Source organism: Peromyscus eremicus, chromosome 10 (genome assembly GCF_949786415.1).
Source record: "Peromyscus eremicus chromosome 10, PerEre_H2_v1, whole genome shotgun sequence".
Classification (NCBI taxonomy): Eukaryota; Metazoa; Chordata; class Mammalia; order Rodentia; family Cricetidae; genus Peromyscus; species Peromyscus eremicus.
In genome coordinates this window covers 9,371,468-9,396,831 of record NC_081426.1, presented here as the reverse complement: position 1 = coordinate 9,396,831, position 25,364 = coordinate 9,371,468, and the positions used below count along the sequence as shown (strand labels likewise).

The 25,364-nt window shown below is 39.4% G+C and overlaps 1 protein-coding gene across 13 annotated transcripts in view; it reads right to left on the bottom strand.

The window, feature by feature from the left end:
• The window catches only part of Ehbp1 (EH domain binding protein 1), a 275,408-nt gene that overhangs the window by 130,767 nt on the left and 119,277 nt on the right, over window positions 1-25,364 (bottom strand). For 6 of the 13 annotated variants that reach the window (XM_059275355.1, XM_059275357.1, XM_059275360.1 and 3 more), the window contains 2 exons: window positions 16,253-16,375; window positions 10,220-10,457 (listed from right to left, as the gene is read on the bottom strand). In XM_059275355.1, coding sequence (XP_059131338.1) covers window positions 10,220-10,457; window positions 16,253-16,375 — 361 coding nt within the window. Of the gene's footprint in view, window positions 1-10,219; window positions 10,458-16,252; window positions 16,376-16,969; window positions 17,075-25,364 lie in introns of all 13 variants that reach the window. The other 7 variants (XM_059275363.1, XM_059275366.1, XM_059275368.1 and 4 more) reach the window with 3 other exon arrangements.

The following is a 25,364-nucleotide window of genomic DNA, read 5'->3' as shown; positions in this document are numbered from 1 at the left end:
CACAGTTCTGATGAGGAGAGCTGACCACCCCATAGTAGAAAGGTTACATTACTCCCATACACAAATCAAATTTCCAAATTTCGATTTATCAAATGAGGTTTTTGTTTTGATCATAGTCAATTCAACTTACTTCTCCTATTTTAAAGATTTTTTTCCTATTAAACTACATTTTTAAGGAATAATACTTTTTTCCAATATTTTAATGTTAACGACTAACGTTCATTTTCCAAATAAAGCAGAGACTCAGTTCAAGTAAACATACCATTATTGTTTATATTATTTATGATTAAATATTTTACAGATCTCCTCTGCCCTCTACCAATGATTTACATTAAAGATACCTCAAGCCCAAGAATTCTAGACAAGGAATGACTCATTGCCCTATTTCTTATAATACTCTTTGAAAATCTTGTTACTATTAAAACAAATTTAAGTGCTGATAATATACAATGAATGGTCCAAACTTGAGTACAATTAAGTTTTCATACAAGTGTGAAAACTGATCACCACAGTAAGAAAACAGTATTCTATTCTTGCCAAAGTTACCTTTCCAAAAGACCCCTCTTTGTCTCTCCTGCCTTAGCTCTGACACAAACACGATTTATTCCCTCTCTCTCACTGAAATTTGCACTCCCAGAATGTTTAAAGAATGTTATTTTATAATAAGACATTTTGTGATTTGGCTTCTTTCAATCAGGATGATGATATGAATTCAGCCGTGCAGTAACATATCAATAATATCTTACTCTTTATTCATAGGTAGAATTCCATTACATAGACTATGGCTTACACATTTGCTGACTGATAGACATTTCATCGCCCCCCACTTTTGTTATTAGAATAATTAAACCTTTGCAATATTCTTCTAAGTCTTTCTATATACATTTTCATTCATTTCTCCTAGGTGAATACCCAAAAATGGAATGGTTGAGTTGAAAGATAAGTATGTGATTAATGTTTTTAGAGATCAGTAAAGTTTATGTTACATTTTTAGTTACACTTTGTATATAGTGGGAAGTACAATTTACAGTTATTTTTGTTAAGGGATGGCCATATAATTATTAGTGCACTATTTCTTGAAAAGATTATTTTCTAATTGATGGTCATTGCTAAGTTTTCCACAAATCACCTGCAGTACATACATGGATTTATTTATAGATTCCCTTCCATCTCCTTAACAGTTTATCTTTAAGACAATATTACAGTGCTTTGGTAAGTGAGTTAAAATGAAAATCCAATAGTATATTCTCAAATTCTGTTTTGTCAAAGTTCCTATTCTGAGTCCCTTCTATTTCTGGGTATCTGCTTCCAAAACCTTCCCAAGTACTTCAAAGAAGCACAGCAGGATTCTGACTGAGGCAGTACTTGTGGTGAATATTCTAGGTATCACCTTGGCTGCAGAACTGGCAGAGAACTGCTTGGGGTATGTCTGTAACAGTGTTCCCAGAGAAGATGGCATGCAAGTCTGAGAATGGAGCTCTCCCCTCAATAAGGGCACAGAAGAAAAATAGGAAGCCAGGCCAGTCTTTTCTCTTGTCACTCCCACAACCCTGATCTGAATACCCACACTCTCTCGTCTTTGAATTTCAGAACCTGCACCTGTGGCCACACAGGTTCCTAGAGCCTTTGGATGTGGACCAGCAGCATGATATAGGCAATCCCAAGGCCTCCGGCCTGCAGACAGCGGATGGGGGTTGTCTCAGCCTCCATAACCAAGAGTCAACTTCCCTAATTATTTTCTCTCAATAGTCTCTTTTCTCTCCTCCCCTCTGTCTGTCTCTCTCCCCATACTCTTGAACTCTAATACAGAACTAAATTTTTAGATCTTGTGGAAAAGAACCTCTCTGAACCACAGTCATTGTATTTCTCTCCTTGATTTACTTTTTTATTCTCTCAGAAGTACTTGGTCCTCAGTATGCAGGTATTGATCGTGTTTGTTCTCATCTATCACTTTTGTTGGTTTGTTCTGTTTTTAGATACTTCTACAATTATTATTTTCTTTTTGGTGCTGGAGCTCAAACGGAGGCCCTTGCACAAGTGGTTCTACTGAGCTACATTCTTGTTCACTCTAAATGGTATTTTTAAATGTCCATTTCTGGTTGTTGACATTATAAATAAATATAATTGAATTTGTATATTTATCTTCTATCCTGCAACCATGTTAATTTACTTTTTAATTCTAGTACCTTTGTGGGGACTCCTTGTGATTCTCTACACACACAGTTATGCTATCTTTAAAAAAAAAGAGAGAGATTTATTTTCAAGTCCCACTGTCCAGGAAGCTTATAATGAAACTCCACATTTCCTGGCCCACTTCTCTACTCAGTGCCAGCATACACATCACTAATAATGTGCTATAAAACTAAGAACATATTATTTAAGATCCAAATAGTTTTATTTTAAAGAGAATAAAATAAGGCATGTCATTTATACTTATACTAATGTATTTTACATTTTCTATGCCTTTTCTTCCTTTATATTTAGTCAAATTTCTAATGGAAATTCTTGCCCGAAGGTTTTTCTCAAGAAACAATTTTCAGAGCAACAGAGCAAATATGATGAAAACAAATCCTTTCAGATTCTGGATGGGAAGACAAATTTGTGTTAACAGGCTCCTTTTTTTTTTTTAATTACTATTATTATTTTTTCCGTATTTAAAGAAATTCACCTCACTGTCTTCTGGCTTGAACCTTTTTTTTTTTTCTTTCTTTCCCTCCCTCCCTCCTTCCTTCCTTTCTTTCAAGACAGGGCCTCTCTGTGTTGACAGAGTCTCTTTTAGCCCTAGTTGTCCTGGAACTTGCTCTATAGACCAGGTTGGCCTCCATTTCAGAGATCCACCTGCCTCTGCCTCTGCCTCTGCCTCTGCCTCTGCCTCCCAAGTGGTGGGATTAAAGATGTGCATCACTGGTCTTTCTACATATTTTTTGCACCTGGGGCTCATTCAGCTTCTAGGACCTGTAGGTAGGTAGGGGTGTGTGTGTGTGTGTGTGTGTGTGTGTGTGTGTGTGTGTGTATGTGTGTATATGTGCATGTGTGTATGAATGTATATACATATGTGTGTGTTTCCTCTGTATTCCTTTTATCCTCCCTTTTCTCTTTCTAGAATTCCAATTACATGTTAGACTACTTGAAGTTGTCTGGAAGCTCACTGGTCCTCTACTCATTTCTTTCCTCTGTGTTGCATTCAGAATGATATTTTGTAGTCCATCCATTTGACTGCAAATTTCATGTTACTGTTTTTATTTGCTCCATGTGTATATGTATCACATTTTCTTAATCCATTCTTCAGTTGAGGGGCATCTAGGTTGTTTCCAGGTTCTGGCTATTATGAATGCTGCTATGAACATAGTTGAGCATGTGTTCCTGTGAAATGACTGAACATTCCTTGGGTATTTGCCCAAGAGTGGTACAGCTGGGTCTTGAGGAAGATTGATTCCCAATTTTCTGAGAAACTGTCACACTGATTTCCAAAGTGGCTGTACAAGTTTGCATTCCCACTAGCAGTGGAGGAGTGCTCCCACATCCTCTCCAACATAAGCTGGCTGTAGTGCTTTTGATCTTAGCCATTCTAACAGGTGTAAGATGGTATCTCAGAGTCATTTTGATTTGCATCTCCCTGATGACTAAGGATGCTGAACAATTCCTTGAATGTCTTTTAGCCATTTGTAATTCTTCTTTGAGAATAATTCTCTGTTTAGCTCTATAGCCCATTTTTTTAATTGGATTGTTTGTTATTTTGATGTCTAGTTTCTTGAGTTCCTTATATATTTTGGAGATCAGCCTTCTGTCAGATGTGGGGTTAGTGAACTTTTCCCATTCTGTAGGCTATCGCTTTGTCTTATTTACCATGTCTTTTGCCTTACAGAAGCTTCTCAGTTTCAGGAGGTCCCATTTATTAATTGTTGCTCTCAGTGTCTGTGCTACTGGAGTTATATTTAGGAAGTGGTCTCCTGTGCCAATGCGTTTAAGAATACTTCCTACTTTCTCTTCTGTCAGGTTCAGTGAAACTGCTTTTATATTGAGGTCTTTGATCTACTTGGACTTGAGTTTTGTGCATGGCGATAGGTATGGATCTATTTGCAATCTTCTACATGTTGACGTCCAGGTATGCCAGCACTATTTGTTGAAGATGCTTTCTTTTTTCCATTGTACAGTTTTGGCTTCTTTGTCAAAAATCAAGTGTTCATAGGTGTGTGGGTTAATGTCAGGGTCTTCAATTTTATTCCATTGGTCCACATGTCGGTTTGTATGCCAATAACAAGCTGTTCTTATTACTATAGCTCTATAGCAGAGCTTGATGTCAGGGATGGTGATGCCTCCATAGGTGGCTTTGTTGTACAGGATTCTTTTAGCTATCGTAGGTTTTCTGTTTTTTCCTAATGAAGTTGAGTATTGTTCTTTCCAGGTCTGTGAAAAATTGTGTTGGGATTTTGATGGGGATTGTACTGAATCTGTACATTGCTTTTGGTAAGATTGCCATTTTTACTATGTTAATCCTACCTATCCATGAGCATGGGAGATCTTTCTATTTTCTGATATCTTCTTCAATTTCTTTCTTCAGATACTTAAAAGTTTTTGTCATACAGGTCTTTCACTTGCTTAGTTAGAGTATATTATATTATATTATTTGTGGCTATTGTAGAGATTGATGTTTCGCTGATTTCTTTCTCAGCCTATTTATCATTTGTATATAGGAGGGCTATTGATTTTTTTGAGTTAATCTTGTATCCTGACGTATTACTGAAGGTGTTTATCAGCTGTAGGAGTTCCCTGGTAGAATTTTTGGGGTCACTTATACTATCATATCATCTGAAAAAATAGAGAAAGTTTGACTTCTTCCTTTCTAATTTCTATCCCTTTGATCTCCTTTTGTTGTTTTAGTTTGGGTATGTAGTACACTCATTTTCATTGAATTCTAGGAAGTCTTTAATTTCTTTCTTTCTTTCTTCCTTGACCCATTGGTGATTCATTGAGCATTACTCAGTTTCCATGACTGTAGGCTTTCTGTAATTTTTGTTGTTGAAATCTAACTTTAAGCCATGGTGGTCCGATAGACTATAGGTTATTCCATTTTTTTTTTATCTGTTTAGATTTGCTTTGTGACTGAGTATGTGGGTCGATTTTAGAGAAGGCTCCATGAGGTACTGAAAAGAAGGTATATTCTTTTTTTGTTAAGGTAGAATGTTCTGTAGGTATCAATTAAGTCCATTTGAGTCACAACATCTGTTAGTTAGTTCCCTTATTTCTCTGTTAAGTTTGAAGCTGGCAGATCTGCCCAGTGGTAGAAGTGGGGTGTTGAAGTCTCCCACTACTAATGTGTGGGGTTTGATGTGTGGTTTAAGCTTTAGTAATGTTTCTTTTACATATGTAGATGCCCTTGTATTTGGGGCATAAATGTTCAGAACTGAAACTTCATCTTGGTAGATCTTTACAGTGATGAATATGTAATGTCCTTCTCGATCTCTTTTGATTGATTTTAGTTTGAAGGCTATTTTGTTGGATATAAGGATAGCTATACCAGCTTGCTTCTTAAGACCATTTGATTGGAAAGACTTTTACCAGCCTTTTATTCTGAGGTAGTGTCTATCTTTGAAGTTGAGGTGTGTTTCTTGTATGCAGCCGAAAGATGGGTCCTGCTTCCGTATCCATTCTGTTAGCCTATGTCTTTTTTATAGGTGAATTAAATCCATTGATATTGATGGATATTAATGACCAGTGATTGTTAATTCCTGTTATCTTTTGGTGGTAGTGTGTGTGTGTGTGTGTGTGTGTGTGTGTGTGTGTGTATTTCCCTTCTTTGGTATTTACTGCTGTGGGGTTATCTATTGCCTGTGTTTTCGAGGGTGTATCTGACTTTCTTAGGTTGGAATTTTCCTTCTAGTGCTTTCTGCAGGGCTGGGTTATAGGTAAGTATTGTTTAAATCTGGCTTTGTCTTGGAATGTCTTATTCACTCTGTCTATGGTGATTGAAAGTTTTGCTGGGTATATTAGTCTAGGCTGGCATCCATGGTCTCTTAGTGTCTGCATTACATCTGTCCAGGACCTTCTGGCTTTCAAAGTCTCCACTGAGAAGTCGGGTGTTAGTCTGATGGGTTTGCCTTTATAAGTCACTTGGCCTTTTTCCTTTGCTGCTCTTAAAATTCTTTCTTTATTCTGTATGTTTTGTAGCTTAATTATTATGTGGTGAGGGGACTTTTTTTGGGGGGGGTCTACTCTATTTGGTGTTCTATAAGCTTCTTGTATCTTCACAGGTATTTCCTTCTTTATGTTGGGAAAGTTTTCTTCCATGATTTTGTTGAATGTATTTTCTGTGCCTTTGAGTTGGTATTTTTCTCCTTCTATCCCTATTATTCTTAGGTTTGCCCTTTTCATGGTGTCCCAGATTTCCTGGATATTTTGTGTTATGACTTTTTTGGCTTTGGTGTTTTCTTTGACTGATGAATCTTTTCCCTCTATTGTATCCTCTACATCAGATTCTCTGTTCCATTTGTTGTATTCTGTTGGTTATGCTTGCATCTGTGTTTCCTGTTCATTTACTCAGATTTTCTATTTCCAGCATTCCCTCTGTTTGTGTCTTCTTCATTGTTTCTATTTCACTTTTCAGGTCTTGAACTGTTTCTTTCACATATTTAATTGCTTTTTCAAAAAAGTTATCTTGGCTTTCTTTAAGGGATTTATTGATTTCTTCCAATTTTTGTTTGTCTTTTCCTCAATTTCTTTAAGGGAACTTTTCATTTCCTCTTTAAAGGCCTCTAGCATCTTCATCTGCTTCTTCTACATTGTGATGTTGGGTCTTGCTGTTGAAAAAGAGCTAGGTTCTGGTGATGCCATGTTGTTCTTAATGTTGTTGTATGTATTTTTGCACTGGTGTCTACCTATCTCTTCCTCCAGTAGGTGCAAGAGGTGCCTGTGTCTAAGTGAGCTGCTCTTGGTCCAATCTGTGCTTGCTGTGTCTGTGTCTCAGGGGGCCCCTCTGGATCCAAACTTAGCTCTTGGACTAATTGGAGCTGGCAGATTCTGTATCTCAGGGAGCTGCTCTTGGTCCAATCCAAGCTGGCTGGTTCTGTGGATCAGAGAGCTGCTCTTGGTCTTATCAGGGCTCTTGGTCTATTCAGAGCTGGCGGATTCTGTGTCTCAGGAAGCCTCTCTTAGTCCAACGAGAGCTGGCAGGTTCTGTGTCTCAGGAGTCACTCTTGGTCCAATGAAAGGTGGCAGATTCCTTGTCCCAGGAAGTTACTGGGGTTGCAGGCGGATGGGTATTGGGGTAGGGTGTGGGTCTTGCAGATTACAGGGACTGATGGGGGATTTTGGTGAGGGAGCCTGCCGGCAGGAGTTTTTCCTGCTGGCCAGCAACTGGGGCAGAGTTGGGTAGGGGTTCCCAGGGACTGGCTGTGTCCCAGGGTGTAGGTCCTACAGGCAGGATTCTCTGCTAGAACATATTTATAATACTTTACTTATTAACTAGCTCCATCACCTACTCCATCTCTGTATCCATATCTAATCACTCAGTTTTCTCATTATTATAGTCAGATTTCCTGTTTCTTTACAGGCCTGATAAATTTGTTTGTCAGACAGTTTAAAAGTTCTATTTTCAGTACTACATATTTGTTTATCATCTTAAATACTTTTAGGCTTGTGTGGAATACAGTTTATCTAACTTATTTAATGTTAGCCAGATTCTTCAGACCCTGCTGTTAAGCTTTTGGTATTGGCTAACTTGGCCACAACGAGGCAACACACGTTTAAGTACTATGTCTTATGTTTTAGGAAATCATCCTCTCTGCTTAGTGGAGAAATAGACTACGCTCCGTCCTGAAAAATCTCCCACAATTGTTCTTGGACAATTTACTCACACATATGTTCAATCACACTCAGCTAAAGATGGAGAAGAACCTCTAGAGAGCTCTGAAATTCTGAGGGTGGCCATCTCCTCTCTGCTGCTCAATTTACAGATTTTACCCCCTGGTTTATTAGTGTTGGTGTCATCACTGTGAACCAAATTATGTGTCCCCAATTCAGGGAGACTTTGGGGGACAGTGTGAATTTTTCTACCCCCAGAAGGCTGGAAACATTTCCAAATATGAGCTTGAAGGACAGCTTTGGGACCCACCTTATTTCTTTCTGTTCTCTTGTGGACTATTGTCCCTTGAAGTCTCTCGTTCAATGTCTCAAAAGCACTGTTTCAAGCATTTTATTCCATTTCTTAGTTGCTTGAGATGGATGCTAAGTCCAGCCTGTGCTACTGCATCATGGCTAAAGTAAAGTGTAGTTGCTGCTCTTCAGATATACTCAGGCCCCCAGCACTGACACCGTGCAGATCCAGACTGTGATGTGAACAGCTCCCTTTAATTCCACTCCAGATCTGAGCAAAATGGCAGCTCTGATCACACCGCCTATTCGCACAGAGCTTGTGGTGGTCTCTTATTTAGAAATGTTGGAATTGGACAGACTCCGACAGCCCCGACTGGACCAAGAGGTAAGTCACTGTTCTAGCCGAACACCCCAGCCTCTAGGCTTTAAGCCCAGAGGCACAACCTGTGCCCCCATACCCACCCACCCTCATTGCAGGCCCAGTTGCAGGCCAGCAGGCAAGACTCTTGCAGGCAGGTCTGACTACTGCCACCCCCCCCTCGGACCCTGTAACTCACTCCACCCCCCAAAATCCATCCATCCTCAGAGACCGCAGCTGCTCCCTGAGACACAGACTCCACCAGCTCCGATTGGACCAAGAGAGCCTTCATCCAGTAACTGATGGAAGCAGATACAAAGAACCACAGCCAAGCACAGGCCGAGCTCCAGGAGTCCAGTCAAAGAGAAGGAGGAGGGATTGTATGACCAAGGGGGGTCAAGATCATGATGGGGAAATCTACAGAGACAAGTGAACCAAGCTCGTAGGAACTCATGAACTTTAGACCGACAGCTGTGGAACCTGCATGGGACCGGACAAGACCCTCTGAATATGGGAGACAGTTGTGTAGCTGGGTCTTTTGAGGAGCCCCTGGCAGTAGGATCAGGATCTATCCCTGGTGCATGGTCAAATTGTTCACCTTTGTTCACCCTTGATGCAGTAGGGAGAGGCTTGGTCCTGCCTCAGAATAATGTATCAGGCTTTACTGTCTCTCCCCCCTCTACCCCCCCCATGGGAGAACTAACTCTTTTGGAGGAGGGAATAGGGTGGGGAGTGGGAGGAGGGGAGGAGGGATGAGAGGGGATCTGTGGTTGGTATGTTAAAAAAAATACACTGAAAAGCTAGACATAAAATAAATAAATAAATAATATTGGGATAGCACTGTCAAGTGTCTGAACAAGTCTTCTCACCATCTATCATACAGAACTCTATGGTTCCAACAACAGAACTGTGACAGAATTAAAGTAAATGCCTACGATTTCAACCAGAAACACCTAAGTGCCATTTATAACAGAGTTTCAATGAGAAAACACAACTGGGATTCCAACCAGATTCCACAGTCTCCCACATCTGCTGCTTGGTAGACAGACATACACCTTCTATGAAGAAAAGAAAGGCTGAAAGTGAAACCTCTGATGACCAGGAGGACTGCTGCGAGAGACGTCTTCTGGACATGGCAGGAGTGCTGGTCCCATCAAACTGTCAAGAGCACTGCTGTCTGCACAAGACCACACCAGTAGACATCCCAACATGGATGGAGGAAAGGTTCACGAGGCCTCACCCCTAGCTGAAGAGCTATGGATAGTCAGGGGGAACCAAGGGAGGGAAGGAAGGACGGAAGTTGAGTTTCCCACTGAGATAAGCCCCAAGAGGTTCCCAAGCCTATGTGATCAGCCATAAGCTCATGTGTATACAGCCGGCACTAATCAGGCTCAGTAGGGTTTTTTTTTCTTTTCTTTTTTTGGTTTGTTTTGTTGTTGTTGTTGTTGTGTGTGTCTGTGTTTGTCTGTGTAATTATAAAGGAAGATGACATGAATTTGAGAGAAGAATGAAGGGTAGAAATGATGTAAATATAGTGCAGTCATGTATAAAATTCTCAAAAATAAGAAAAACCAACACTACAAAACAAAGAGACAGGATCGTACTGAAAAAGTATTCTCAAAAGAATTTCTGGTAGCAGGGTGAGTTACGTGCTAACTTACACAATGTATATAAACATTTTTAACCACCTGGTTATATTTTGGAAGGGCTTCCTTCAGTTACTATATAGGCTAAGCTGTGATCATAGCAAAAGAAAATAAATGTGCTTACTCATCCAACTCGTCTTCACTTTTTGAACTGTCAGCATAGAGGTACTTGCTCATGTCCACAGGTCTCAGGTTTTTTCTTTTTGTCGCCTGGGGTGGAGAATCCTTTATCATGACACAGGTTTCAGGCTCATCAAATGGGTTCCCATGCTGTGGAGTCTGCGCACCTTTAAAGGGATTACAGCTGTTATTATAGAAAGACTCTTCTGGTCTTTTCGGTGACGCTGTTTCAGTGACTGGTTCTATAAAACAACAGCAAAAGGCAGGTTAAATTAACAGCATCTGACAGTTTGAAGGCTGTCAAAACCAGGCTGTCTTGAATTAATGAACTCTGAGGTTCGGTGAGCGCAAAAGCAACAACGAAACAAGAGTGTGGATTTGAAGACCTAGGAACCCTGAAGGCCAACACCACCTAAGCTATAGGATTTCCGCTTTTCCTTAGGACAAGCACTCTTAAACGCTGCCTCTTTAGATTGCTACTGTCACGTGGCAGCCTTAAAAAGACTGGTTTTGTTTTAAATTATGCAGTGTCTGTGTATGTGTGTGCAGGCGGATTTGTGCCCCTGAATCAGATCCCCTAAGGCTGGAGATACAAGTGAGACCCTGAGATGGGTGCTATGAAATGAGGGAGGACATGCTCTTAACCTCTGCGTTCTCTCCAGCCTTCCTCACGACAGTGTTTGAAGTGTCTAATGCTAGTGTGATAGCATATAAACTTTGGAAGTTTTAAACCACTTGGGAGTACAGAATTACTGTTTTTCTCACTACAAGAGCCTGCCATCCCAAATTGAAGCACAGTAAATTTGATTTTTAAAAGAACATAAAAATGGATTATTTTTTAAAAAATTATACTTGGTAGCTATACCAGCATATACCATCTAGGTAGGTATCAAAACATATACTCTGGACTGTATACAACATATACTCGTGTACATCACTGATGGGGAGAGCACATGGGGATGAAGACAGGGCCTTGTATATTCTACCACTGAGCTATTTCCTATCCAACTCAAACCTCAATCTTTTAGAGCCAATAATCTTGAATCTAATCAACAAGAATAGCATAAGGAAATCCAAACTGAAATGCTGTATTAACACATGCTCGGTAGGGCCGGGGATTTAGCTTAGTGGTAGAAAGCTTGCCTAGCAAGCACACAAGTCCTGGGTCCAGTCCTCAGTTCTGAAGAGAAAAAGCGTAAGAGGGAGAATGAAATCATGATGGTGAGCTCACAAATGTGCTATATTAAACTCCCTTTTAAAACACTCAAATTTTAATTTGAAAACAGGATTGAACACAGTTTTGGTGGTAAAAAATCAGGATTTTCCAGAGTGTAGCAAGTCAAAAAATATAGTATATTAAACATAATTTAATTATGCCAGAAAACTCAACAATATATTTTAGGAGAAAACAGAAAATCCATTACTGGAATTCTGAAAAGTAACTGGAAGGCTCAGTTGGGAGTGCTTGTGTATAAGCGTGAGGCCTGGGTTTAGATCCTCACCGTCCACATGGCCGTCTTAATACATAACCTCGGGTGTGTGGGGCCTGGGCACTGGAGACAGGCAGATCCCAGGGACTGTCACTTTAGCCTAAACTGTAAGCTCTAGGTTGGAGAGCCTGTTTTCAGGAAAATAAAAAAATAAATAAAAATAAGACGGAGAGCAATAGAAGAAAATACCTAAGCTGACCTCTGCCGCTCAACTGTTACCACTGCCACAACTACAATAAAGAAAACTAGGCTTGTCTTATAAGTAACATCTCAAGCAATTTAATCAATTATTACTTCGAAAAAATTCTCCAGGACATCTAAAAATGACTTCCTGGAACTCCGTGTTTCTGCCTCCCCTATGCCCGGGGGGGGGGGGGGGGGGGCACTTGTGCAGGTGCTGGGGATCTGAACTGGGGCGGGGGGGCTTGTGCGGGTGCTGGGATCTGAACTGGGGGGGGCTTGTGCGGGTGCTGGGATCTGAACTGGGGGGGGGGCTTGTGCAGGTGCCGGGATCTGAACTGGGGGGGGGGGCTTGTGCAGGTGCTGGGATCTGAACTGGGGGGGGGGGCTTGTGCAGGTGCTGGGATCTGAACCCAGGTCCTCGTGTTTGCACAGCAAGCATTTTATTTGCTGAGCTGGTGCTGTGGCCCCTCCCCCTTTAGAAGAGTAATGCATTTGTATTTTATGTAGACTATTTTCCCTTAATACATGTCTATGTATATAAACACACACACACACACACACACACACACACACACACACACACACACACACAAACCACTTGTATGCCTGGTGCCCTTGGAGGTCAGAAACTAAGGTTACAAGCTGCTACGTGGGCACTGGGAACTAAACTCAGGGCCTCCTATTCAGTAATACCACGTGCTTGCCTGCTGAGCCATCTCTCCAGCACCATTTATGTTTCTGAAATGGGAAGGTTTTTACTGGCGAAGCCAGCTTCAATCTCCTGGGTTGAAGTGACCTTGCTTCTGCCTCTCAAGTAGTTGTTACTGTAGACACAATCTACCATGTTCCAGGCTCAGCTTGAAATTTTTATAATTTATGGTCAAACAACTTATATTTTAGAAACTAGCCTAGAAAACTTATTTTGTCTTTGCACTGAAGAAAATAAAAGAAACCTAAAACAACAACCCCGAGCTAAAAGGGGTTGTAAGGCTCCTAGCAGTGAGATCAGGACCTGTCCCTGATGCCTAGCTGGCTTTTGGGAGCCTGTTCCCCATGCTGAATTACCCTGCCCAGCCTTGATGGAGAGGGAAGAGCTAGGTCCTACCTCAACTTGATATGCCATGCTTTGTTCAAGCCCATGGGAGGCCTGCCCCTTTCTGAATGGACGTGGAGGAAGAGTGGATGGGGAGGGGTAGATGGAGTAAGGGAGAGGAGAGAGGAGGAAGAGGAAACTGTAGTAGGTATGTAAAATGAAAAAAATGTGAATTAAATAAAATACAATTAAAAAAACTGGAGCTAAGATTCTTATATCATGGTGAAATAACTGTAAGTATAAAAGAATTCATAAACTTGTTATAAATACTGAAATGAATTTAAATATAGCCAAAATTTGAGAAAAGATTCAATAATGGTATATCTTTTGTAACATCATCATAATATCAAACACTACTACAATTTCTATTATAATGTAAAGAAAGCATTTTCTGTTCTCTATATGGAAAGAGAACATGCAAAGTCTTTGCTCTTCAACTTTTTATTAATAAATTTCAGAGCATAAATGCTTACGCAACTGAAAACTGATCCACATAAATAAACTTTCATTTCTACTTTCAATAGAATAATTATAGCTGGATGGTGGTACAGGCCTTTAATCCCAGCACTCGGGAGGCAGAGGCAGGTGGAGCTCTGCTGTGGGATGGTCTGTATGTCAAATGTGTTGCTGATTGGTCAATAAATAAATCACTGATTGGCCAGTGGCCAGGCAGGAAGTATAGGCGGGACTAACAGAGAGGAGAATTGAGAGAACAGGAAGCTGGGTGAGGGAGACACTGCCAGCTGCCACCATGACAAACAGCTTGTGAAGACGCCAGTAAGCCACAAGCCATGTGGCAAGGTATAGATCTATGGAAATGGATTAATTTAAGCTGTAAGAACAGTTAGCAAGAAGCCTGCCATGGCCATACAGTTTGTAAACAATATAAGTCTCTGTGTTTACTTGGTTGGGTCTGAGTGGCTGTGGGACTGGCGGGTGACAGAGATTTGTCCTGACTGTGGGCCAGGCAGGAAAACTCTAGCTACAGAGCTCTGTGAGTTTGAGGCCAGCCTGGGCTACAGAGCAAGTTCCAGGATAGGCTACAAAGTTTTTAGAGAAACCCTGTCTCTAAAAACCAAACAAAAGATAATAATTATAGAAACTGATCTGAGCATCAGTTATAAAACCCAAAGCAAAGAAGTAGGCACACTGACACAAACTGGACTCTACAGTGTGTGTGTATTTGTTTCTCAGAGAGAAAAGGAACATGAGGTTGGGTAGGTAAGGAGATGGGAATGATCTGGGAGGAGCTGGAAGATGGGAAATACATGTTCAAAATATATCATATGAAATTCTCAAAGAATGAGACATTCTTTTTATATATATAAAAAGTAGGCAAACTACAGTGTACAATTTATCGACAACAGCCAGCCACAAAGAACTTCAGGGTATTTCACATGAACAGAAACAAACACAACGACTTTTAAATGGGTCACTGAAGCATTAGATAGTTAAAAAAAATGAATAAGAATGAAAACTGTAAAAAAAAATCTAAACTACTACAATATATTTTTCTTCCACAAACACTTGTTTATTGAGGATACAAATTTTGAATCTGTAAATAATTATTTCTAGGAAATACTTATTCCAAAATTTCTAGTGGCATACAGTAAAGAGAATAATAGATGCTACATATTTTATTATCTTTATACATACAATTAAAAGCTTGGCTTACCATTTCCAAACAGAAATCAACACTCTTACGTGTTATCACATGATACATTATGTGACTACTCTTTCCATAAAGTGGCTTCACATATATTTAGCAAAGTTAATATGAAAAGCCCAAATGCTGGTATCTTGAAACACTTTCATAACATTTTTTGAACATATATACTCAAATCTATGCAATACATAATCAAAAGCAACATGTGTGGTCAAAAAGAGACATGTCCATTTACCACATCACTTCACTCCTTTGAGCCTTAGTGATCTAATCTATATAAAGTGGTGCTTGAACTGATCGCCTCTGAGACTTACTACAAATTTACTGTACCATTTATTAATATTTTAAATATGTTCATAATCTATGGCTCACAAACAAAATTAAATCTCAGTAATTTAAACTGACTACTCTAGAGCGCAGTGAGAAAGCAATGGGAGAGAAAGGATCGTAAAATGACACTGCCCGAGGAGCGAGTCATGAAGCTGAGACTCCGCTTCCATCCTGACAGTCGCCTGCACTAGAGCAGTCAAAAAGAAGTCAACAGCACTCGATCGTTCTGGCATTTACTCTGAGCAAGGAGTTTAATTAAACAGCAGTCTCACTTCCTCAACAGCCCTTATTCAAGCATTAAGTTTAAAATGACTTGGTAAGAAAAATGATTTGCTTCTGGGACCCTCTTCCCCCTCCTGGGCTGCCTCGTCCAGCCCTGATAGGAGGGATGTGCCCGGGCTCATTGTAACTCCTTATGCTGTGCTTGGCTGACATCTCTGGGAGGCCTGCTCTTTTCTGAAGGGAAATGGAGGAGGAGTGGATCTGGGGGAGAGGGGAGGTGGAGGGAAACTGTGGTCCAGGTGTACTACATGAGAGAAGAATAAATAAATGAATAAATAAAAATTTAAAGGAAAAAGAAAAGAAAAATGACTTGGGGGAAAACCTTTCAATTTATTCCTTACAAAATAGGAGTGTGTGTGTGTGTGTGTGTGTGTGTGTGTGTGTGTGTGTGTGTGTGAGAGAGAGAGAGAGAGAGAGAGAGAGAGAGAGAGAGAGAGAGAGAGAGAGAGAGAGGGCTGTGGTTCTTCCTTCTCTCCTCCATGTTATTTATCACATACATACAATTCACTCTCACTACTGATTCTCAGCCAGAGACATGCAATTGGAAGGGGCTGCATGTTGGATGCCCTGGACACTAGGAAGAAACAACTAAATGCAGACAGAATGCACCCACCTCTGCTCAGTATCAGCAGGTCCCACACGGCAGCTTCATGTGATCTGCCCATCAATGAGGCTTTAGTATAACCACTAAGTAAAATACTGTTATCTCAACATTAGACCTTTACTATTTTTTTTGGTCAAACTGACAGAAAGGATTAATAAATGATCAGCTGCAAGTGGTATTAAATGCAATAATAATATAAACAACCACCTGTGAGAAAAAATTGTTATGCCCTCACAGCTCACGAAAACAACTCTACAAGGGTCCCTTGGTTACCATCTATGAGCAGACGCTCCTCTGCAAAGGTGGAGCGATGCACTGATCTGTGAGTATAGCAATATGTCATTAGGGTCCACTTCACTGCAAAGTAAGGGCGTAGACAAACATGTTACCTTCTGAGTCAGGATCTCCAAATGGATTTAATTCTGTTACATCAGGTTCATCAAATGGATTTGTATTCACAGTGGCCAAGTCCTTTTGTGAGTCATCCAAAAAGTTAAGTGTGTTGATAAGTTCTGAAATAAATGCATGTGCAAAGTTCATTACAGTTATAATGAATCATAAGTTTTGGTAATTCGTGAAATATTTCAATATATTAAAATTCACACTAATATACCTGCAAATAATAAGACAGCATTTTATGAGTGGCAGAATGCCATTCAAGTATTTTGTAGTACACCAACATTTGAAAATAAACTAAAAGGAACAAATTTAACATGGGAATTACATCAGAAAATGAACTATAGTAAAGAAACTTTCTATGTCAACTAAATTTGATTTTTGAGTGCTGAACAGACTTGTAGAAAAAGTCTTTTAAACAGCTATAGATGCAAATACTAAGTGTATGTATAACAGTAAGTTCAATAAAGAGGTAACACGTCGTGTGATTAAGAATACTCAGGAGGCGATTAGAATAACCCCTATCAAGACTCTGCTAACAAACTTGTTAGGATAAGGTCTGTTCTCTTGTTGCCTGGTGGTGCACTACAAATTACCACAGAGAACATTCAAGAAATGACACAGGACAAAGCTGACAGCTCAGCAGACAGTCAGGGCGTAGCAAGTCACAGGCAACAGGCACCAGAAGCAGGAAGAGAAAAGCTTTAGACCTTCAGAGGAACTGGCTGATCTAGCTGAAGGCATATGTGCTTGCTTTATGCAGTCATCTGGATCTTCATCTAAGCTGCTCAGAGCATTCAACTGGTTTACAATCTCTGTAAACAGAAGCCAGTCAAGACAAACGTAAGGTCAGGGCACTTCACTAAAGAGCAGTAGAAGCATGCTGTTATCAAAAACAGACAGAAGGGGTGAGATTAATCAATAGATACATTCAGAAATGTTACTCTGATGAACTATAACAAAGGTAAATAACTGGACATCATTGCAATCATATTTTACTGTTAACATTTTTATTAGTATCATAATCACTATGTTAATAAACACAAAACAGTAACAATAAATAATGTTAAAAGGTTTATACCAGATTTGGGAAACTCTTACAAAACAACAATAAACACCTTCAGAGAGTCAGTCACTATTTGTCTTGCAAAATTCTTAATTTAAATCAAAGATGTTAAGACTATATCTATCTGAATAAAGTACAAAGAAATTCTTCATGCTTGACTATGCTAAAAATCAGCAAGGAAGGATTGAGCAGGAAGTAGCTGTTATCTCCTCCTACAGCACCTGTTTTAGGTAATGCTATCTACCCCAGGAGAAAGAGCCCAAAGAGAAGGATAGAGAAGAAAACCACAGAACTCACTTGGTATGTGAAAATTCTTTTGATACATGAATCAGAAGCAAAATAAAAAGGCTTCACTGGGGTCACCTGTTTAGTCCTCAGCATTTCTAAACCTAAGCCTAGGAAAATGTTATATACGAAACAGATCCAGACCATTTGTGGGAAATGGAGGGAAAGGAAATACACAGCAGTTTTCATTTAATATCAATACCACTATTCTTTAGCACTATAAATCTAAGTATGCAATACATTTTATTTGAACCAAATCAAAGAATACATGTTTATAATAGGATTGCCTTTGTGCACTTATTTTTTGAACAAATATTTATTTGTGAGTGTGTACCAAGGTTTCTGCTTGGGACACAAGAATAAAAAGAAACAGACATTGTATTGTCCCTAGAGAATTTACATTCTATAAAGACACTAATGAAATACTGAAGCATACTTAATGAGTGACTCTCAGAATATTAGACTTTCAGAAATGTTATAAGTCTTTGAACAAAATTAATATGGAAAAATCAATAAGCTTATCATCTTCCTATATCCAAACGAGAAAATATATTTTGTATGAGTAAAACTGCTTTGGATAGTGAAAATAAACTATTGAAAACATGGAATAAACACAATTAAACACAACTCAACTCTTTGACCCTATCTGAATAGCAGTGAAAAGGGGCAAACTTGTGTCTGACTAAAAAATACTTTTCTTTATGTTATCATGCTCATTTAAAATAAAATGTTTAGGGGACTGGCGATATGGCTCAGCGGTTAAGAGCACTGACTGCTCTCCCAGAGGACCCAGGTTTAATTCCCAGCACCCACATGGCAGCTCACAACTGTCTGTAACTCTAAGATCTGACGCCCTCACACAGATATACATGCAGGCAAAGCAACAACGTACATAAAATAAATAAATTATTAAAAAATAAAAACTTTATTAATTTATTTACTTTGGGGGCAGGGTAGATGTCATGGTATGCCTGGTGGAGGTCAGAGGGCAAATTTCAGGAGTTGGCTCTCTTCTATCACGTGCGTCCCTAGAACTAAACTCAGACCCTGGGCTTGGCAGCAAGCACCCTTCCCTACTAAGTCATGCTTCCAATCCTTATTGTGCTAAAAATACTCAAGAAAAAAATCTGAACACTAATTTTACTTTTATTTGCGTGTGTGTGTGTGTGTGTGTGTGTGTGTGTGTGTGTGTGTGTGTGCACATGAGAGCGCACAGGTCAGTGCAAAAGGCCACAAAGTCCAGGAGAGAGTGTCAGACACCCTGGACCTGGAGTTACACCACGTGGTTGTGGGGAGCCTCCAAACGTGGTGCTGGGGAACTCGGTCACTGGAGAATGAGCACCTGCTCTAAAGCCCTGAGCCATCTCTTCAGCCCACTGGGCTAATGGCTGTAAGTCTTACTCTGGAACTCAGGTAATGACGACTCAGTAGGAAAATTCATTCACAAGTTACATCCTTTCCTGCCTACTAACCATCGTAAGACAGCAATTTTGTGAAAGCATGAGTTGGAGAGTGGCAATGTCGAAGTGTTTACTAGTCATTACTGACCTTTTTATTGCTAGTTGTGTCATTTTTATAATTTTGCAAATGATGAATTTTTAACTTTAAAAAATGAGTCACGAAAAAAATAAAGACTGCTAGCAGCTAAAATATATTAAGCAGTAAGGCTTTACATATATTATCAGTCAATCCTCACAAACAGCCTGTGGTGCTTTGTTAATGTGTAGTTCATCTTGTATATTAGTATTGTTTATTTGCCTATATTTCCAAATGTGTGATTACTTGATTGAAAAAATTTTAAATAGACTCAAAGGCTTACAGTTTTCCTTATATAGCTAGGGCATTTTAAATTATTTTAAGTTTATAAATCTAATCTCAAAAAGGATAAATCCACTACTAATTAAGCATCTAATAAGATCGTAGTAAAATACTCAAGAATCATGGGTTTAGCCATCGATTTCAGATATGAATACTGTTCCATGGAGTTTTAGGAACAATATCGAGTATGTTCAAATTTTATCAGAATGAATCTCCCATAAAACTATATTATTTACATCATAACCTTTCTGAATGTTTCAAATATTTCCTCCCTCTCAGCATACTTTTGGTAATATTTAAAATCAATGGTGACCATTTCTTCATTAACAACACAAAGCAATTGTTTTCTATGATGGTAAATTGTCCTGTCCTTCCAAGCCTCATGGATTTATCCTAAGCTTAAGTAAATCCTAAAACTTTTGCTTCTAGAATTTTTTTCTCATATTAATGGAATGGAAAGGTAATCATGATTATCTATACCAATGTTCTGTATATGTAATATAAATAAATGTTAATCCAAAATTTTTAAATCTTCAAAGCAGCAGCACTTTTTAATCAAATACCTCTATTTCCTGAGCTAGCGCTTGTTCTCGTGCCTTATGTTTAGGGGAAGGTGGAGGAGCAAGGTAGCACTGACCATATGATGAGTGTTACCTAAGAGGTCACACTGACCACTCAGTGAAACCAGAAGAGGTGGTCGAAAGTTAGACCACCACCTGGGATTTTACTTACATTTGAGCTAACACAAGATGAAAGATATTATTATTAGTACCATAAAACAAAACAAAAAAATGGAGGACATTCCATGAGCATAAAGGGAGACAAAGGGAACCTGACATACTCGAGGAACTAGAGGTGCGTGGGGCTCATGCCTGGGGCGGAGAGTGCAATGTGCTGAGGCTGGCAAATGTTCGATCATGAACACCTCTGTGATCCAACTGGAAAACATGAACTCTGCTCCGAGAGCTGTGGGCAGCCAATGTAAGATGCAATGCACACTTTACAAACCGGCTGGTGTTCGGGGCGACTGCAGAGAGGAGTCTGGCACTGGTACCGGATCTACTTAGCTGGGAACAACCTGTGACACTTCCCATGAAAACATTCCAACTGGCAGTTGCTATGTGGGTCTGGAGCCTGAAACACTTAGCGTTGTTACACAGTTACTCTTCTGTTAACTTGTTTCTTTCCTCCAAATCACCTATAATAAATGTTTCTTTTTATAATGGAAAAAGTTAAAAACTGCAGTAAGATTTGCAACAAAAAGTTACTGGAATTTTTTTTTTTAATGGAAGATGTTCCCAGGAAACATATCACTGTGGCCCAGTACATTTATGCAATACTTTATTACATATTAAAGCCTTATTGTGCTGAGAATTTGCATACTTAGAAAATGTTAACAATGCTATGTAATAGTACGGGAAAAAATTCCACCCTACACTGCTGCTCAGATTGAGCGATAGTCAGAGAGAAGCACTTGAGCAGTGCACTGGTCTTCTCTGCCTCACACTGCTGCAGCTGAGGGAAACGAAATCAGGGCAGGCAATCGAAGCAAGGGGGCAAGGAGTCTGGGACTTGGCTTTACTGTTAGAATTTTTAAAAAGACAGAAATTGACCAACAGATTATCACACTGAAAAGGGGAGAATGGGGAGGCAGCATGAGGAGTGAGTGGCTGTCTCCTTTTAAGAAACCCTGTAGGGTGAATTACAGGAAAGGGTAAAGGCCTAGAGCTCGGGCATACCTGAGAATCCTGCATCACCCTCATTCTTCTCTGAGTATAACTAGATTCAGTAGCAATATACCTTAAGATAGTCCAGAATAGTAACACTTCAACTTCCTGGCAAAGATCAAGGTCAAAAAGATGTCACTTTCCTCAAAGGCTAAGCCTGTAAATATTTGATTTATGGATACATCTAACAGGTTTAGTGATGCTGTTTTCAGTCCCACGGCAAACCATAATGGGGAAGGCAGGCAGAGGCTGCTTTGGGCAGACAAGCGGCTACTGAGCATGCATTCTCCTTACACCTTCCATCACACCCCTCTCCAACTCCCCCTCCCAATGGCTCATATACATGATTAAGTTGTCCCCCCACCCTCAAACAGAAGTCCCTCAACCTTTATTCCATGTTCGTTTGGCAAGTCTCTCTTAACCTCAAATAGCTCACCTTCAAAACATAGACATCTGTGAATTTTCTTAAGAGAGGAGAGAGAGAGAGAGAGAGAGAGAGAGAGAGAGAGAGAGAGAGAGTACCCCCAGAAGCCACAAGAGTGTGTTGAATACCCTGGGGCTGGAGTCACAGGTGGTTATGAATTGCTGCCTGACTTGGGTGCTAGAAACTGAACTTAAGTCCTTTGGAACAGCAAGCAAGTGCTCTTAACTGTGAAGCCATCTCTCCAGCCCCAGTAGGCTGGAAATTTTCACCTGTCCTCAACCTTCAACTAACTGTAAGCTCCAGTCATCCCCTCCCCACACACACCTTTACTCCTCCTCCTAACTCTGCTCTGAGGCTGCATGTGTCTGTGTGTATCTGTGTGTTCTGGAGTCAGGGTCTCAGTATGTAGGCCAGGCTTGTCTTGAATTTGCAGTGATCTTCCCGTCTTAGCCTCCTGGGTGTTGAGACTGCATGTGTGTGCCACCGTGCCTGGTTCTCACCAATGTAAATTCTAATTGGCAATTCCAGATAAATTCTGGGTTTTATTTGACTTCTGAATAAGCAGAAATAATCATTCACACCATGAAAATATGTTCCCCTTTTAGGACACCATATCTCCTTTTTCTTTAATCCTGTGGTGACTTCTAAGATTTACTCTGCCTCTAACTACTGTATCCCCTAGGGGCCAATTGCCAGCTTCATTCTTTCCCCACTCTCAATCCTCCCTTTTTCTTGGCTTAAGAACATGCATAAATGAAGAGAATTCTCAAATGTGCGCTGAGTGCTATTCACGTAATGAACCTAGAAAATACCCTTATAACTTAAAATATAAAAGATGGAATTTAACAGCTGTCTATGTCATGGTCATCTTATATTTCTAACACCTAACATTGTTCTTATTGTATGGAGCAAGTTTTATTTCGTGAAGGAATGAATGAGAATCATCACACTTCACATCATACTTATTAAGGCACAGAGATAAAAGATCTATTTTATTTTTAATTATAGAAAAAGTGTGCTTTACTTATCTATATATTTATCTCCATGTATAATATTTGTATGTGTATATAAATAATACCTACCTGTATGTATACATTTACATGTATGTGTATATGTGTATGTAATACACGCATACATCTATAATGTTTCATTTATCTTTAGAAATGTGGTTTAAGCCACCACCCAAAAATCTGGTGTCTTAAAGCAACTAATTTAATTTCTCATGGTCCTGGATTTGACTGCACTCTGTATGGACTGACTATACTCAGCAGCGTATTTCACTGCAGTCAGATGATGGATAAGGTTGTTTTTTCCATGTATTTGTTATTTTAGTCGAGAAGACTAGAACAAGAGATGTATCTAGGCATCTGCTCTTTCAGTGGACTTCCCATAAGGAGTCCTGCACCCTCTAAGCAGAGCAGAGTCAGCGTAGATAGACTTGTTATATGGCTGACAGTTTTCTCTATAGGCCTCAGCAGAATACTCACTGGTACAGCAGTGGCACAATGATAGAGGAGTAACCAACCACTTGTTTTTGTTGGATTTAAGGCCTGCTCCATGAGACAGACCTGTATTTGATACTGTTAATGCAACCAAGAACGTGAGACTGCACAGGTAATGGGCTGTAAGGGAAAAACCTACTGTTATTCTCCTAAGTGAGCCTAGGAATAAAATGACTCCTAATAACATACTGCTATACCCATAGATGAGTGCTGCACTCCATTCTCATTGAAGAAACTTCTTGCAGTAGAGGATAATTAACACAGAGACCCACAACTGGACAATGTGCAGAAAGTGGGAGACTCTAGAGCACGCAATCCTAACTGGTCTTTCTCACATCACTCCCCTGAAAACTCAGCCAGCTATGGAGAAGAGAATACAGAGATGGTGAATGACTCCAAGGAAACAGCATTTTCCAGACACAACAGGGCTGATGCACATATGAACTCCAGACAAAACCCCAGCACAGAAAAGAGGAAATAGAAACCAAATCTCATCTCTAACCAAGAAGCTTTTGGCAACTGATAGCTTCCAGGAGGGGGAAAATTAGTTTTCATTATGAAGTAACACTGAGTATATAAACCATACTCCAGGGCAGCCCTCATGCTCATGACCAGTTGGCCAACACAAAACGGACTTTACTGTGGGAACAGGGGAAGGATCTAAAAAGGGTTGGGGGAGGATAAATATGATCAAAATGTATCGTATGGAAAATTTAAAAAACAACTCTATTCTGGAAACATTATTAGATATGTTTCATAACTACTGCTGTTTCCTTTAGTTGGTTTTGTTGATAGAGACTCATGCAGTATAGACTGTCCTCAAACTTGTCCTCCTGCCTTTACCTCCCCAATGCTGGAACTGGAAGCAAGGGTTACTATTCTAGGCTTGACTACTGTTTTCTAATCTATGAATTATTCATTTCTTTTCTTAATATTCTATCTAGTAAGATTTAATTTTAATAAAAATCTAATTCATTAATTTTTTGTTTCATGGCTATTAGAGATGGTCCTTGACTTCCAATGAGTTTAAATTTCCATAAAGCCATTGTATATTCAAAATGAACTTAACCTAAATTACCACATGTCACAGCTTACCAACACAGCACACTGCAAAGTATTGGCTGCTCATCCTTGTAATGACATGGCTGACTGGGAGATGCAACTCTCAATAGTTAATCCTGCTGATCTATTTATCTGCCCTATGGCAAAACCATGCTATCTCGATTATTAAATCCTTACAATAATCTTAAAGCTGGTGTTACTATAATTATTATTAATTTGTTTTATTTCCCCTCACCCCCTGTAGATTTATATGTTCTCAGGTCCTTTGTATATTTTAAAATCAACTTTTTAATTTTATATTTTATTTTGATATTTAAAAATATCAAATATTTTAATAAATTGCAAATATTTTAATAAATAAAATATTTTGTTATTTTAAAATCAATTTTCTGGGTTTGTTTTAAGCCCTGCTAGGATTATAACTGGCCTTGAATTTATAGGTTGATTAGGAAAAAGTAATAATTTTGATTCTCAAATCTATGAATACAGAACTAACTCTCCGTTTATTAAAACTATTCTTATTACCTTCAATATTGTATTATAATGCTATAAAGGTCTTTCACATCTTTCACTAATTTATTTCTAAGTAATCCATAGATTTTTTTCAAACTTCTGTTTTAAATGGGATTATGCTAGTTTCCATATGTTCACTGTTTATATGAAAAACTACATCTCTGTTCCTATACCAATCTCATATGCTACGTAACATATCAGTATTCTAATGCAAGGTGGCACAGAAGTAGTGAGTGTAAACATGCTTGTCTCAGTTCCAGTCAAGAGGTAAGGGTTCCCTTATCAAAGTGAAGGAATACCACACCATTAAAACTGCTGAGAAACATGGTGCTCAATTTTGTCAAGTACTCCTTCCTGCATCTATTAAGATGAATATATGATTTTTTCTTTATTTTGTAAATATGGTTAAACTAACCTTGAATTACTAGAATACCCTTAGAGAAATCATACTGATACTTAGTGTCTACAAGCTCTTCCAAAATCTTAAGTTTCTAGCTTCTTCCTGGGCTCCACACTCCCACCCCACCCCGTCAAACAGCTTCTCAGGATTAGCAGAGTCTTCTTTGCACGCTGAAGGCGGGGAAGCTAAATGCTCAGCTGTCACTAAGACAAGTCAGGTAGAACTAGGGTATAAGTGCAATGGAAACTACAATGGATGTGTAGTTTACCTTCTGCTACTTCTACTGTTCTCCACGGTAACATGCCCCA